Here is a 15,066-nt window from a genome sequence, read left to right as displayed (position 1 = left end):
TCGGCTCAAAACCGCTTGGTTGTATTTTTATTTTCATGTTCGAAATAGAGCAATTAAAATAAGCAACACAAGTAAAGCAGGAACAGGCACACCGGGTTGCCTCCAACAACTCCGTACCCGTCAATTTATACGCTGGAAAAGGAAGCAGGACGGAGCAGTTACAAACTTGTCTAATCCTACCCCAATTTAAGAAAAGTTTAATTTATTCAAACTCTCCTTTTGGATAATCAAACTACTGAGTTCAGAGTCACGTTTTTCATGTATTTTCCATTTGTTTTTAATTCTCCAGTACGCATCCTACAGCAGTCCAGCCTTCACAAACCAGTGTTACAGTTTACATCAAGGTGCAGAATATCAGTATCAGGTAATAATGAGATTAGGACTCCGTAGTGTGCATCCTGGATTAAAAAAAAAAAAAAAGTTCACAAACTTCGCAAAATTTCCAATTTCTTTCTAAAATATCTTTTGTATTATTTAGTTAAATATCTGATATGCAAACAATATAATATTTGAGTAAAACTGTACATTATATTTACAAGGAAAAATGTTTAAAAAGTGAAAATAAACACTTGGAAAAACAAACAAATAAAACAAAACATGTAAGACGTATTCTTAAATTAACAAATGTTGCGATTTGTGGCCTACATTTTTACACATAGACCCATCGACAACCCTGATTTCGTTAGAAATAAAATAATGATACACACCGAAAGTGAATAAATAAAGAGTAATATTACATTTTACAGCAAAACTTCAAGTGTGTAATTTCGGTTGAAGGCCTTTTTAGGCCCCTGCTCTGCAAAGTCCACCTTCAGAACCGGCTGCAAGGAGTTAAAAAAAATAAAAATAGACATCACAGCGTTAAGGATTTTGCAGACTCTCCAGGAAATCAACAACATCTCCATGGCCGTGCTGTCTGGCTAAATCGACAGGCAGACGGTTTAGCTTGTCCCTGGCCTGCGGGTCTGCGTGGTGCTGCACTAACAGGTGCACAGTGTCCAGAAAGCCCGTCCTAGCAGCGTCGTGCAGCGGGCTTGCCCCGGTGCTTGAGTCCCCCACGTTGGGATTCGCTCCATGCTCGAGTAACAGCTGAGCCACCGACGTGCTCCCCATCATCATTACCTACACAAAAAAACATGACCGGGAATCATATTAACCGATTTAACTGAATCCGATTATTTTACTCTGAAGCACAAAAACTATTTCATGTAGGCCCACCGTCACTCACTAATATAGGCGCACATTAAGCACAAGTACAGCGCCAGTTAATTATTTTTGCACCATTTGCACAGACACTTAACCCTGTGCGTTTATTTATTCATGTATTTATTATCATGCGGCTGACTTTAGTGTTGACTTTCATTTTACTTGAACCCGAGTCTTCTACACCCAACCAAAACAGGCCTGCTGTGACTGACGCAACAGGTTTTTTAAAAAGCTCCAAAGAATGTAGATAGGATGGATTATTGTAGTTGTTGTAGTGCAACAACTGAAGGGACAGAGGCATTTCACTACCGATCAGCGCAACATGTGGGCCATGAATTCAAATATACATATATATATGTGTGTATATATATAAAGAAAGCGTAAAAATATATTATGATGCTTTACATTGTTAAAGTATTTTGTGCCACATATATTGCAATGCAGCCTAGTTTTTTAGGCCAATCCAAAGGCAAGAAACAATATTATAGTTTCATTTCACTATAGCCTGATGCCGTTACAGCTTTTACAATAAACCAAAGGGATCCGGGATTGTTGCTTTTCCTCAATAAAAATACGCGACTTCCATAAACACAACAAAGCGCGTCACTTTCAGACCTGTCGTTTCTTTCTTTCTTTCTTTTTTAAGGATTATTATTATTATTATTATTATTATTATTATTAATAATAATGAAATGTATAAATCTCTAATAGTTCGGTTGTAAAAATAATAGTAATAATAAGGATTTATGCCTGCGTTTGCCATTTAGAAACTTTGAGTTACCCCGCCTGATGAGACCCGTGTAAGTGGGAGAAAGTGGGCTGACCTGCAGAGCGGTTCGTCCAAAACTGTTCGTCCCGTTAACTTGAGCCCCTCTGTCCAGAAGAGCCTCCACCGCTGCCGTGTTTCCCTTCGCCGCGGCTGTGGTCAGTTCATCCTGGAGAGTCATTGTCACGTCCATAAAAACCTGCTGCGATAAGCTCCGTGTCGGGCTGCTCTGACAGGTAGCCCGGTGATGCTTATACGAGGAACAAAAAACGGCACTTAAACGCGACACGGTACCCGTCGAATAGTCCCGGCTCCTCGCTGGTGTGGTCTACGGCGTGGTCTTCAACCGTCCCCGGCTCAGCAGTTTTTTTGGGTCCCCCGGTTGCCTGGGTCGGATCAGCAACGCCGCTCATCGCCTGCCGGTGTGTGTCCGGGCTTGCCTATCGCTTGAATTGAGTGACGTCACCGTCTAGCTGGTGACTGCAGAGCCGTTGCAGTGGTGCGACTGTGCGCATGCGCCTCAGAAAATTCGTTTGAAAGAACACGTCCTGCTCCCGGTGCTTAACCGGGTTTTTACTGTGAGGGGATGCTGGAAATCAGTTTTTACCGACAAATGTGACAAACCTCGACTAAACAGAATTGTTTTGGAGTTTTTCGTGATTTAATTAAAAAACGCAGCGGATTAAAGTAACTAGGTAGGCTGCATTTTATCAAGTAGTGCTGTAGAATCCTCTTTGAGGAAGGCCTATTTATAATTTTGTCTACGAGTTAGCTAAATGTAAGTGTTCTGCTGCTTTATATTTTCACAGCATTTCAGTGTAAAAATATTGTACTTTTTACTGTTTTTACTCCAGTACAGTTTTTAAATTTCTATTTTCTATTTAGTGACAGAGTGGGCAGGTTAATTTATTACTGCTACTATGCTGCTAGTTATATGTAAAGTTACAACATAAAGCAGTAATGACTTTAAGATATTTGGGACATTTTGCATAATTACTGCTTTTTCAGGGTGACCGTTTATAATATGGTAATGTTAAGAAGCAAATCAATCTAGCTGGCTGTGAATATATCCAATCAATATTGTGACATACTTTGTGCAGTTCACATTTGACCATTAAAATAGAACATGACTAAGCAGTCTCACCCATCTATATGTTATAGCTGTGTCAGAGTTTTCAGTATCACATTATCTTCATTAGGGTAGAAATCTGTGTTCAGATAACATTAAATAGATGACAATACTCAGAGAATAGGAGACTTGAGGTTCCACAGCTCGATGGTAATTGACTAGCAGCAGTAACTGTATAATTAATGGTTTCCTTATGTCTGATATATGTGATTATCTAAGCCAAAACAGATAAAAGTAATTGTTTAAATTTTCTTTTTTTCATAATGGTAACTGGTGTCATAGTGAAACTGCAATGCTGTGTTTCTTCATTTTTAAACCAGTTTTACCACATCTGGGGTTGTTCTACCTGTCAGATGACAAAATCTTTTTCATAACCTCTTTCCCGTCACGTTCATTCACTCAACCAAGCTGCTCTGCTGTTCACTGCTCTCCACTTCCTTCTGGCGTCTAACCTCTAACCCCTTAGAAATACAAAATCTATAATCCTTTATTATGTATTCCTCAGTCACCATCTTCCCCTGGCCACTGTCCGTTGTACCTAACCACGTTTTTATAACCTCTTATCAGATCTGGGTACTGTATCACACACCTCACCTGCATAATCTTAAATTTCTCCTTAAAAGGGGAGAACCTCAATGTGCAGGTGTTTCCTTAGACGACAGTGCTCCTCAAGGTCAGGTTTACTTTTAATCTTGACCTTGTGATCGGCATATGAATGGCCATAATGGAGGAGAGGCAAACACAAACAACATGTGAACGACCTCTGTAAATGATGTTAAATGTTAGCGTCACCTCTCTGTAAAAAAAAAAATACACCACATTATTTGAAATAATTCTGGGTTTAGACTTGAAATATAGTTTCTACGCCTACAGTGTATGTCCAGGATTTTTGAAGCCTGAACTGGGAAGGTGTGGTCTGTGTTGCTGCCTGTTGTCACGCCATTCACCATCTTATTTTGAGTTTCTTAGGAATAAACAATTTTGAAACTGGCTTTCGCAGCATGCCACGCATAGCAAGTCTTGTGATTTGATGTATGATTAGTAATATGATTAGTAATAGTTTTAGGATGATGGCTAGTCAGCATACATGTGGGCAGTAAGCAGTTCCTGATTTCATTCTTTGGATGAATCGTTTTGAGCGATGCTGCATTCAGATTGAAATAGAACGACAAAAATCAAGACAGAATTACTCTAAGGCACTTTATTTAACGTGTGTAAATATTCAGGCATCTGTAAAGAGAAGTATTTTAGCTTTCTTTGGGTTTTAAACTTCGCTTTTCTGGTGAAAAACCTCTGCTTAACCCACTAAGCTCCATCGTCTTACTTCCTTGTCGCTGTGTACACAACTTTATACTCACATAATCGCATCTGAAGAGTCTCCCTTCCGGGTTTATATTTTTTCTTTAGCTTGAAAACAGAGCTCAGAAGAGGTGTGGGCGACTTTGTCTTGCAGAACAACTGAATTGCCAAATTGTGTATCACAGTTTCAGATCGATCCTGGTTTCAATCTTTGAATGAAGTGTGTTGAGCAATGCTTCATTCAGGCTGATTCATCGCACTCAAATTAAGACAGAAAGTTGAAGTGGTCATGTAGGAAACCAGACGCCTTTCAAAGCAGAGCTCAGGGCAATAAAATGCATCTAAATTGAATACCAAATCTCGAATTTTGAATTTCTCAGCTAAGACTGGGATCACTCTCAAGAACAGGACAAGAAAGTATACTACCTTTTGACCACAAGAGTCTGTTTTAAATCTTTTTTTTTACATTAAGTTATTGAAGTGATTTCATTATGTAGTACACTGGCCTTTTTTAGTATTATTATATTTGTTGATATCATGGCTGTTGTGTTTTGCCTATATGTTTGTGCACTGTATGCTGGGTAGTTTACAGGAAATAAAGTTCTAATTTTTATAACAGGCTCATACACTTTGCAAGCAGAATTTTGCCTTCTCTGTGAAAATTCTATATTTGGTTGATATCTGAATTGAGGTGACATTGAGTAAAGTAGGTAGACCTTGTGCACCAGATATACACTAAAAAGGAACCGTTCTTTAAATATTTAATGCATGCAGTCATGACTTCAAAAGTTTCTCCTCACGGCTATTTCTTAATGACCTTTTCGATGATGGGGAATTTCAAGCTGAAGATACGTGGAATTCTTTGGCAACACTAGACTGCTAATAGATGAAAAAATTCCTAAAGACAATTTTTAGCTCAGTCAGCTGAACTGAGGTCATCCTTTGTACGTGCCTCCATGTTTTACAACAATGGCTTCTGCTCCTCCAGGATTGGTCGGAATTCAATCAAGCTCACACAAACACACACAGTCAACTGATGGGTCTTTACCCAAACTGTGCTCAAGGACAAGGTCAAATCAATTGTTTCATGTTTTTTTATGGTCGTGGTTACTACTGACCATTCAGTTATAATAGTCCTGAAGTCATAAACTTTAATTTGCGGGGTGTTTTGACATTTTGTGAGCCTGCCTGACTTCACAGTGGACTTAAATTATTTTTAGTTAGTGCAATACAGCCAACCAATAACAGCAAGTCTTTCTTACTGTACTTTACACATTACAGTAACCTGTGAAGTGTAACCGACTGTGACCTGGAGGTACCACGTCTGGCTGACCTGTTGCACAAGACCTGAAAGGTCAATAATGGCGTAAGAAGTTAACTTAGGTTCCAATAATGTGCAAGGATTTTCCAAGCTGTAACCTTTGCACATGTTAGCAGTTACCATGTTAGCTTAAATAGTAAAAACAAAAAAACAAAAAACTTGCATAAACACTTGAATAAAAGCTTCTTTTTTTATTTTTGGCTGCAGGTTTTTTTCTCCTTTTCAAAAGTAGTAGTTTGCCGAGGATGACTGTGCAGCTGTTTGGTATGTAGGGCATTTTCTTCTCTCTTTTTAAAAAACAGTAATAACTATAGTGCACATAATGTAGTGTGTTATCTGTTTAGGTTAAAAGCAAGGACATACGGCTGCAGTGAGTGTGTCACTGCTTAGTTGAAATACTGTTGAGTGTGGGTGTAGGTGTGTTGGCCTGGAAGTCCCCTGTATGCACGCACTCGTGTATATGTGTCTGTGTTTGGTTTAAGAAAAGGGCACAGTGACTGAACGGCTTATGCACCAGTTTAAAGTATGAAAAAATAAACAGGTCACTGTTTAAAAAAAAGAAGAAAAAGGGCATTTAAAGTTAGCTTTATAATAATAACAAACAGATTCATCAAAACACGTCTTGTTCAGCGGTTTTTCTTTGTAGGGATTAACTTTGTGACATCACTGCAGTTGGAATGTCCTTCTGGTCAGAAAAATGCTCTGAGAAGAAAGGCCTCCTTTTCAGAGGTAAATTTAGCAACTTAGTTTGGGGGAAAACCGGTCAATAGTGATGTGGGCATCATTGTAATCTGCTAATTATACATAGAACTATATGGCGTTTCCCACAGAGCCTCTTCCAAGTTATATTCCTCGGTTTAGGAGTTTTGTGCTCCGTTTGATGTTTGCTCTTGATGGCTTCTGAATGTGAACAAAACCTTTTAATGATTCGGATCTTCAGTTTTTGTTTTTTATCTCTCACCATTCGCACTTTGCTCTGTGCCTGCTGCTGTCCTAACCACAGTCCTCGAGAAGGGGAATACCTTCGCTCTGATTCCCGGCGAATGAAATCACCTCCTGCTGACTCTTCGTTTGAAATCCCCCTTTTTTTTCTATTGTCTGTTTTGACCTGAGTCTCGGCTGCCTGCTAATTAATTTAATATAAATATTCTGATGCTGCTCGTCGTTAGTTTGCAGAGGCAGGCCTGTCTTGTTTATCTAGGTCTGTTTATATTCTTCCTCAAAGCAAAAAAGCAAGTTCAGCAGTTCAACTTAAAAAGTATGCTTATATGTCAACCTCTTCAAACACACATAGGCATATTTACAAAGTTATACTCCATATTCATTTGCCTCCACCCAGTGGCATCAGCACACCGTGGAGCTGTGTTTTCTTCATAAAACCACACTTCTATTGATAGCTGCTAAGCAGTTCTGCACAATCTGTGGTATTTCGCCATGCTGTGATGAATCCCTGCCCTGCTTACCCACCAGGCTTTCTAATTATTTCCCTTTATTGCATCATCTCGATGTTACTGGTAACTTAATTCTTTCTCACACGTCCCTGAAAATTAATTACTTATGCAAACTGTTTTCAGGCTTTCACTGGATCGGTGACTTCTTGGTGACTTGTGTATCTAGAAAAGACATACCGGCTGATCCAGCCTTTCTCCCAATATTTGCAGACCGCACATGACATCAAAGACACATCAAAAACCGAGACTAAGGTTAAGCACACATAATTCAGTAAACTGTATTGCTGATAAAGTCCTTGTTATGTCTGTGTTTTTGCTTTGAAGTCTGTGCACGAGCTGAGGAGTAATAACCAGACAGAGGGAGGCTTTTGTTGTGTATTTAGGTTACTTTTTTAACAACTCTATAAGTCATCCATTCATTAGGTACGTATTTGGTTAGTCTTGCATTCTTTTTTGCTGACTAATCACCATCTTCATTCATCATCCGTGAGCTAATAACACTATTCTAGACATTAAACTCTTTTAAGATCTTTTTTTTCAGTCGGCTGTATCTGCAAGGATTTGTTTTAATTCACACATATATTGTATTGTACAGTACATTTATATATTTAGATATATATTTAGTTGAGCACAATTAATTATATTAATACTTACTAAACTGAAAGGCCTCCAGTATATATTTTATGTATTAATATATAAAGAGAGTGGAAAATGCTCACAGTTATCTGCCTGTGGAGTACTATTTTGTATTTTTGATACATAGTGTGAACTGTTCAGGTCTAAATAACACAATTATCCTCTACTATAAATTGTTGGACACTCGGCAGTTTAGAGTGATGCTTTAATAGCTTTTTGTAAATCAGCTTGAAAAGTTAGTTTATGTTGGTTGTAAATGACACTGATACACTCATCGTCTACTGTGGACAATAAATAATACAGTGTTTGTTGTTCTAGCTTACACCGATTGACTCCCAGTAAAATCCAGAAATGCTTCCCATAGTTTTCTAAACGGGAACTGGAGGCAGAGCCCATGGAAGCAGTTCTCGGTTCAGGCTGAAGGGACCGACGCCCTCTTTATTTTTCAGATTAGACTGAAAATGGGCTTGTTCTTATATAGCACTTTTCTACTCTGCATGAGAAGTAAAAGCACTTTATATGACATGCCTCATTCACCCAATCACATAAACACTTATATAGAAAGCACCTATAAGTGCTTTCTATCTAACATTTGCACACACTCCGACGGTTGGAGAGCAACTTGGAGTTTGGTATCTCACCCTCCTGAGCTAGTCACCCCAAAAGATTCCCTTTTAATAAAGCTTATAGTTAAAGGTGGATCATGTGACCCTAAACCATCCCTTAGTTATGCTGCTAAGGGCTAATGCTACCCACTCTTTCACTCTTTAATGAGTTTATATGCTACTATTGCACGCCATTACCTTCATGTTGTTTGTGTCCTTCGTTGCTCTTTTGTGTTTCCCCTCTGAGACCGGTCCCAGCACATAGCTGCACCCTGCCTGAGCCTGGATCTGCTGGAGGTTTCTTGCTGTTTAAAGGGAGTTTATGTTCTCCACACAGTTGCAGACGTTCTTGCTTATAGGAGTTTATTGAGATGCTCTCTATACTACTCGAGATGAGTATTGTTAGGCTCCAAATGTCAAGCACAAAGAAAAGGTTATCTGTCTTCTCTGTAAATACTAGATAATACGCTCGTAGTGACTTGGTTGCCTTACATTTCTGTGTCACGACATATTTATTCCCGATGTTAATTTGTTTTAAAATCTTCTAAATGCATCTTTTTAATCCAAAATTCTCCTGAAGTTTTACGTGCGTATTAATTCATGGCTTTAACAAATAGTGTGGGTAGAGCACTCCACCCTTGATCTTATTTCGTCACACACAAACACACACACGCACGGTATCAGTGGACTGTTTGTTAGAGGCATGTAAGGTCGCCGATTTTCAGGGACTCCAGATGGAGAGCAGAGCGTGAAGAGAGGGAAGGATTTGCTTCCGCTGACATTTTCTCATTGTGCCAGTCACACACATACTGAGCAACCACCCGCCCACATATGTACGGCTGCACCGAGCCACTGGGCCACCCTAATAATAATGCTGAAATAGATAGAGACATGGAAAGTATGAGAAGCCATATTGACTGTCAGAAGGCTAACATGCAGTTCTTTTACAATGTTTAAACAGTCGACTACTCTAACAAGGAGTCCATTGTGCACTGATACTGGAGATATTGAAATGTTCTGCATAGTCTGCTCATAGATGTGTGTTTCTCCAGATTTGGAGAGGATGAAAACACTTGAGGGAGTAATAAAGGCAGCATTGCTTCCATTGTTGGTTAGTGATTAACAAGAAAGGTGACATCATTCCTCCTTATTATGACAGTGATTACTGGCAGCACCTTAAGATATGCTTACACAAATGAAACCAACGGGTTTATGAACTCTTTATAACCCGTTGGTGGAAGCACGTCGATGAGCTCTTTCTAATGTTTCATCAATATAATAATAACAAAAGTGTTGTTTTTGTGAGGCTAAGGTTGTAGCTCTTTAATTTTGTGTGTGTGTGTTTTTTTTTCAATAATGCCGAAAAATGCCACACACTTAGTTGTGGCATCTTTGCAGTCTTTCTTAAAGTTAATTTTAGGACACACTCCTGCGCAATGTAATTATGTAAACAGAGAAGGATACAGGCTGGGGTTGTAAGGACAAAAGTGATTGATGTGACCTTTTAAAAAATCTACTCATTTGTTCCCAGCAAGTTTTGTTTGTCTTATAACTAGTATACAACATGGTAAAAAAATTAAAAAAAAAAGAAGAAGAAGAAAAAAAAGGTTTTCCTAATTTTTGTCAGAAGTTTTTCCAAACTCGGAATTTGGATTTTCTACCACAGTCCCACAGATGTAAAAGCATCTTGAGGTTTTTTGTATACCGTTACATCAACCCTTCCCCTCAATGAGTTCCTGCCAAAGATAGTCATGTCCGCTCTCAGAGTTGTGTGGGTGGCCTGAGTGACTGCATGTTTGGCTCAGAGGCAGCTTTATGGAAATGTGTCATATTTATATAAAATGGAGATCCACGAAGATTCAGGGAAAGCTGCGAGAAATTTTATGAAGTTTGGGGGAGGAAAATAATTATGGGGAAATTATGTGGTTTTCAGGTAATTATTATTTGCACTTCCCAAACTCCCCCTAGGAACACCCTTGCTTATTTCTGCATTCCCAGATTAAAGCATAATGAGATAATAGCTTTGTTAAAAGGTGGGGTCCAGTAAAGGTGTTTGCTCTGTGGCAAGGGTGTGTTAGGCAGCTGTCTCCGCCCAGTTGTTTATCCTGCCATCAGGATTTCTACTGTACTCTTCATTCGTCCATAAGCAACGAGTGTGAAGTAAACATATCTCTGTCTCAGATTTTTGTCCACGCTTTCTCCAAGAAATCTAGTTCCCTGTGCTCTGTGCTCTGTGTTCACTTCCTGTGTGTTTGCGGAGGCGTTTAGTCAGTGGAGATAGAGCGTGGTTTGATTAAGGCTGAACCATTAACTAAAAATGATATCAGACACGGAGGAAGTGAATATATTCAGTTTACAGACACCATGAATAAACACGATTTAAGATAAATATGCCAGACATGAATAGTGTAGGTATTGATTTACCTCATAATTAAACAGCTGAATAAATGAGCAGTATATAAATGGGGAGTATTAATAGTCTCCTGCTTTTTTGTGCAAGGGTGACTTGTAAGATGAACCGAAAGAGAAACCTATCGCTCTAAAAAAGTAGCGTCACATGATAAACCAGTCCTAGGATTCAAAGGTGCAATCACTCGTACTTTTCATGCCAGAGACCTTTGCTTTACGATAAGAGATAACTATTTAGATGAGTATGTAGTGTTCTTAGTAACAGTTATTGCATTTTAAATGCCAATTATCTTTTATGGTCATTATTTTACAATCAGCAAACCTTAGATTACCCTTTCACTATTATAGTTGACTGAGGATTTTATAAAACATTTTGTCACTAGGGGGCAGAATAGTGACACTCATTTACAGTGAAGGTGCTCAGTTGAGCTCTGAAAAGGTCATTGGATGGTGAAAAGTGCACTGGTTTTTGCTGTGCACAGTCTGCCTCGAGGACCAGCCATGCTTCTAGGCTGCTGATTATCTAATTGATCTTTCTGGAAGATAAATCGCTTCACTATTGTCTCTACTGGATCTGAGTACAGTCATCTCAATGCCGTGTTCAGAAAACCAGTTTGAGATAATTTGAACTTTGTGATGTGGTGTGTTGTCATGCTGGAAGCACTCATCAGAAGATGGGTACCCTTGGATGGATATGGTCAGCAACAATACCCGTGTGTTTAAGCAATGCACATGTGGTTATATGGCACCCGAAGTGTGCCAAGAAAATGTCCTGCACACCATTGCACCACCACCAGCATCCTCAATCAGTAATGGAAGGAACTGAAGTTTGGAGTGGCAGCCAGTGTGGTTCTTTGCTGCTCATCTGCATTCAGAGATGCTCTTCTGCATACCTCGGTTGTAACAAATACTGAGAGTAGTTGTTGGCCTCTTATCAGGTTGAAGCAGTCTGGCCATTCTCCTCTAACCTCCGGCATCAACAAGCCATTTTTGTCGTGAAAGCTGCTGCTCCCTGGAGATTTTTTTCAGTTTTTAGACCATTTGCTGTAAACTCTAGAGATGATTGTGCTGTTTTCTGGCGTGTCTAGCACCAACAACCACGTCACATTGAGAGTCACTTAAATCGCTTTTCCTTCCAAGTTCTTCATCAAGTTGCCTTGACCATGTCTGCATGCCTAAATGCAATGAGTTGCTTCAGTATGATTGGCTGATTAGATATTTGTGTTGATGAGACTGCTGTTGTGGTGATTTGGCACTATGTATATGAAAATGAATCGAACATGTGTACCTAATAAAATGGCAAGTGGTGTCTAGGAAAAGTAAAATGTACTAATGAAACCAGTCTCATGTGGCTATGAAAGCCTATTTTCTAAACCTGTCATGTTGCTCAGAGGTGCCTCCTCACTCATCTTGTCTCAGCGAATAATTGATTTATCGGCCACCAAAATGAACAATTCACATTGCGCCGTGAACAAAAGCAATGCGAGATTACTGGGCCCAAATGTTAGATGTTGAAGTCAGCAGAGAGGAGATAGAGGCTACGGCCGTGCGGTTTGAGCTCTTCTCAGACAGATAATGTGTGTAGTCACCCACCGTTTCTCCCTCCCCCGCCTCCCACATCATCACCATCCCTCCGGGCAATATGAGACGTCTGGGAGAGCAGAGGGGTGAAACTGGAGAGATGCCGCAGTCACTGGCCCATGTAATAGAACGATAGAGGAGGGTGCCGGTGTGGACACACACACACACACAGATGCACACAGAGACACGCATTCACACTTTTGTACGTTATATGTGAATATCCTGAGCATTTTGATTTGGTTGTGTTTAGACAGCAGGCTAACCAGCAGTCCAGTTTTGGTACCACTTGTTTTCCTTCTTTTAGTGCTGGTAAGAACAAAAAACTGCAGACACTCAGGGGTGGTGGATTGGGGAGAGGATAATAATTGTTTTGTTTTTTTTCTATTCAGATATTGTTATTCTTTCCAGTTGTACATATATTCTATGAAAAGGTCGAAAAACACAGTGAAAAATGCCCATCAATAGTCTAACAATGCATGCTCGCATTACACATTATCCCTGCTGAAAATGTGTATCACAAGAGAAGCTAAACCATTTAATGAGAAATGACAATGCCTCTATTCTATCTCTCACTTGTATGAAGCAGGCCCCACAGTATAGGAGCTTGCTTAAACTCATTAAAAGTAATGATAAAAGCAGTTTTTGTGCAAGTTAGGCAGGCTTTATGCGTGCTTGAGCTGGATTTGGAAAGTGCAAATGTGCACAGAACAAAGTCTGTCAGACAGGCTTTGCAGAATTATAGCTTAATAGAATTAGGGCCTTTATGGACTATTGATTGAAATTTGTAACATGTGCTCATAGTCATCCATCCATCCAGTTTCTTAACCACTTGTTGAGCTTATTCCATCTGTCACTGGATGACTTGGATAGGTTGCCAGTCCGTGACAATTAAATGTAAAATATGCTTTTTATTTAGCTGTGGTGTCTGATGAAATGTGAACAAACACTGTCCACACTAACGTGTACTTCCTTCATATGCACCAATAAATAATTTCCATGGGTACACACCATGACGTTAGCAAAACACAAGCTTTGTATATACATTAACATATACCTGTAGATTTACAGTAAATGCACTGAGAGATTATTTGCCTGCCCGCAGGGTGGGAGTAATTCTGTTTATCACAGGCCCAACAGCTTTAACAGCTTCCTGTCATGTGATTTGCCTGGCTCCAAGAGACCTGTCATATGGATGCAAAGGCCGGTATCTCTGTTCAGGAGGTACGATCATAATACAGCAAACACGTAAAAACGAGCTTTAAGAGACACTATGTATGTGTGTGTGGCATCTATCTGTGTCTCCTGCCGTCTGTGGTAAAATGAAGTATCTAATTTTCTAATTGAAATGTTGTAAATTATAAGCAGTCAGCAGGAAAATCATTAAAATCAGGTGGCCATATCAGCTCAAGAACCACACGATGACAATGAACAAATGCCCAATTGTCTGGCGGTAAATGTGACAGCTATACCGCAGGAAGTGCCAACGGCAAACAATCACATGAGAAATTCCACTCGCAGGCGGTGAAGAATATCCCATAAATCATCGTTAACTTCTAATTTGATCCCTATTTATTCCACAACTGTCCACCTGAGGATTAGGCTTCCCATTTATTATTGCACCACTAGATGGCACTGTGCCAACGGCTATTACCCACTCTCGGAGCACACTGACCTTATTCCCTATCTATCTAATTACACATTAGACCGGTAATATGCCATTCCACATCCATGGGTCTCAGATGAATGGTTTCCCCCTCCCTTCCTCTTTTCATCTCTCTCTCCTCCCATCCTTCCCCTTTCGCCCCCCACCCTCCCCACTCTGTTCCAGCCAGCTTCCCTCAATTACTGTCACGGGCAGGCCACAACATCGGGGGAGGCTGTGTGGATGGATGGGAGGGTGGGGTGTGGAAGAGGAGGGAGCAGAAGGAAGATGTGTATTATGGATGTGATGAGAGGAGGAGACAGTTGCTGACATACCAGCACACGGTATATGTTTACAGGTGTGTTATATGTGTGTGTGTGTGTGTGTGTGTGTGTGCGTGTGTATGTGCCTGTGCAGCTGTGTGTTTGTGTGATATGCCCATGTGGCAATCGCTTGCCACACGCCGTTGCTGTTGTAGCAACGATGCTGTGGCAACAACGGTTTGACATTTGTGAAGGATAAATATATTCCACTTAGACGAGAGCTATTACTCTCCACTAGTTGTGGTGGAAATACAAAAAAAAAAAAAAAAGCTGAGCAGCTGCAGTGATTGTTCAGCCATGTTTCATTTGCGGCATTTCACTGTCAAAATTAGGCAGACCGCTTTTTGTTAAAGGTTGTTTTTCTCATATTTTATACCTTGCAGTACACTAATGGACATTTCAGATCTGATATTCAAAGTAAACATTTTTTTTGACAATTTGAACCTAGTATCAAATCTAAGCATCTAACTTTATTTTTCAGCTTATTTTTTTACATAACTTTTGTGTTTCTGTTTGCCTTTAAATATTAAATACTCGTCAGTAAGTATTTAATGCTCCTGGCCTGCAGTGTTTAGTGCACTGACTGACATCTCATGCATGAAGTGTGCCTCCAAAGCATGAATGTGAGTTACACCCACAAGCCCAATGTTGTAAATTAGTTATCACGTGCAGGTACAGTGCCGTGAAAAAGTATTTGT

At 39.8% G+C, this 15,066-nt stretch overlaps 1 protein-coding gene across 1 annotated transcript; it reads right to left on the bottom strand.

Annotated features, from left to right (window-relative positions):
- Positions 1-48: 48 nt before the first annotated feature.
- Positions 49-2,413, bottom strand: cdkn2a/b (cyclin-dependent kinase inhibitor 2A/B (p15, inhibits CDK4)). Its single transcript, XM_063475257.1, has 2 exons — positions 2,031-2,413; positions 49-1,122 (listed from the first exon to the last, which is right to left on the bottom strand). Exons 1-2 carry the CDS (start codon positions 2,163-2,165, stop codon positions 862-864), a joined length of 396 nt encoding a protein of 131 aa, XP_063331327.1. The 5' UTR covers positions 2,166-2,413; the 3' UTR covers positions 49-861.
- Positions 2,414-15,066: the final 12,653 nt, after the last annotated feature.

This window comes from Pelmatolapia mariae, linkage group LG6, assembly GCF_036321145.2.
Source record: "Pelmatolapia mariae isolate MD_Pm_ZW linkage group LG6, Pm_UMD_F_2, whole genome shotgun sequence".
Lineage (NCBI taxonomy): Eukaryota > Metazoa > Chordata > Actinopteri > Cichliformes > Cichlidae > Pelmatolapia > Pelmatolapia mariae.
This window is presented reverse-complemented; position numbering and strand designations above follow the sequence as displayed.

Excerpts from the sequence above, each read along its gene's own strand:
- cdkn2a/b (XM_063475257.1), bottom strand. The coding sequence starts at position 2,165 with ATGGACGTGACAATGACTCTCCAGGATGAACTGACCACAGCCGCGGCG. Across the intron at positions 1,123-2,030 it reads TTGGACGAACCGCTCTGCAG|GTAATGATGATGGGGAGCAC; the intron begins GTCAGCCCACTT and ends TTTTTTGTGTAG.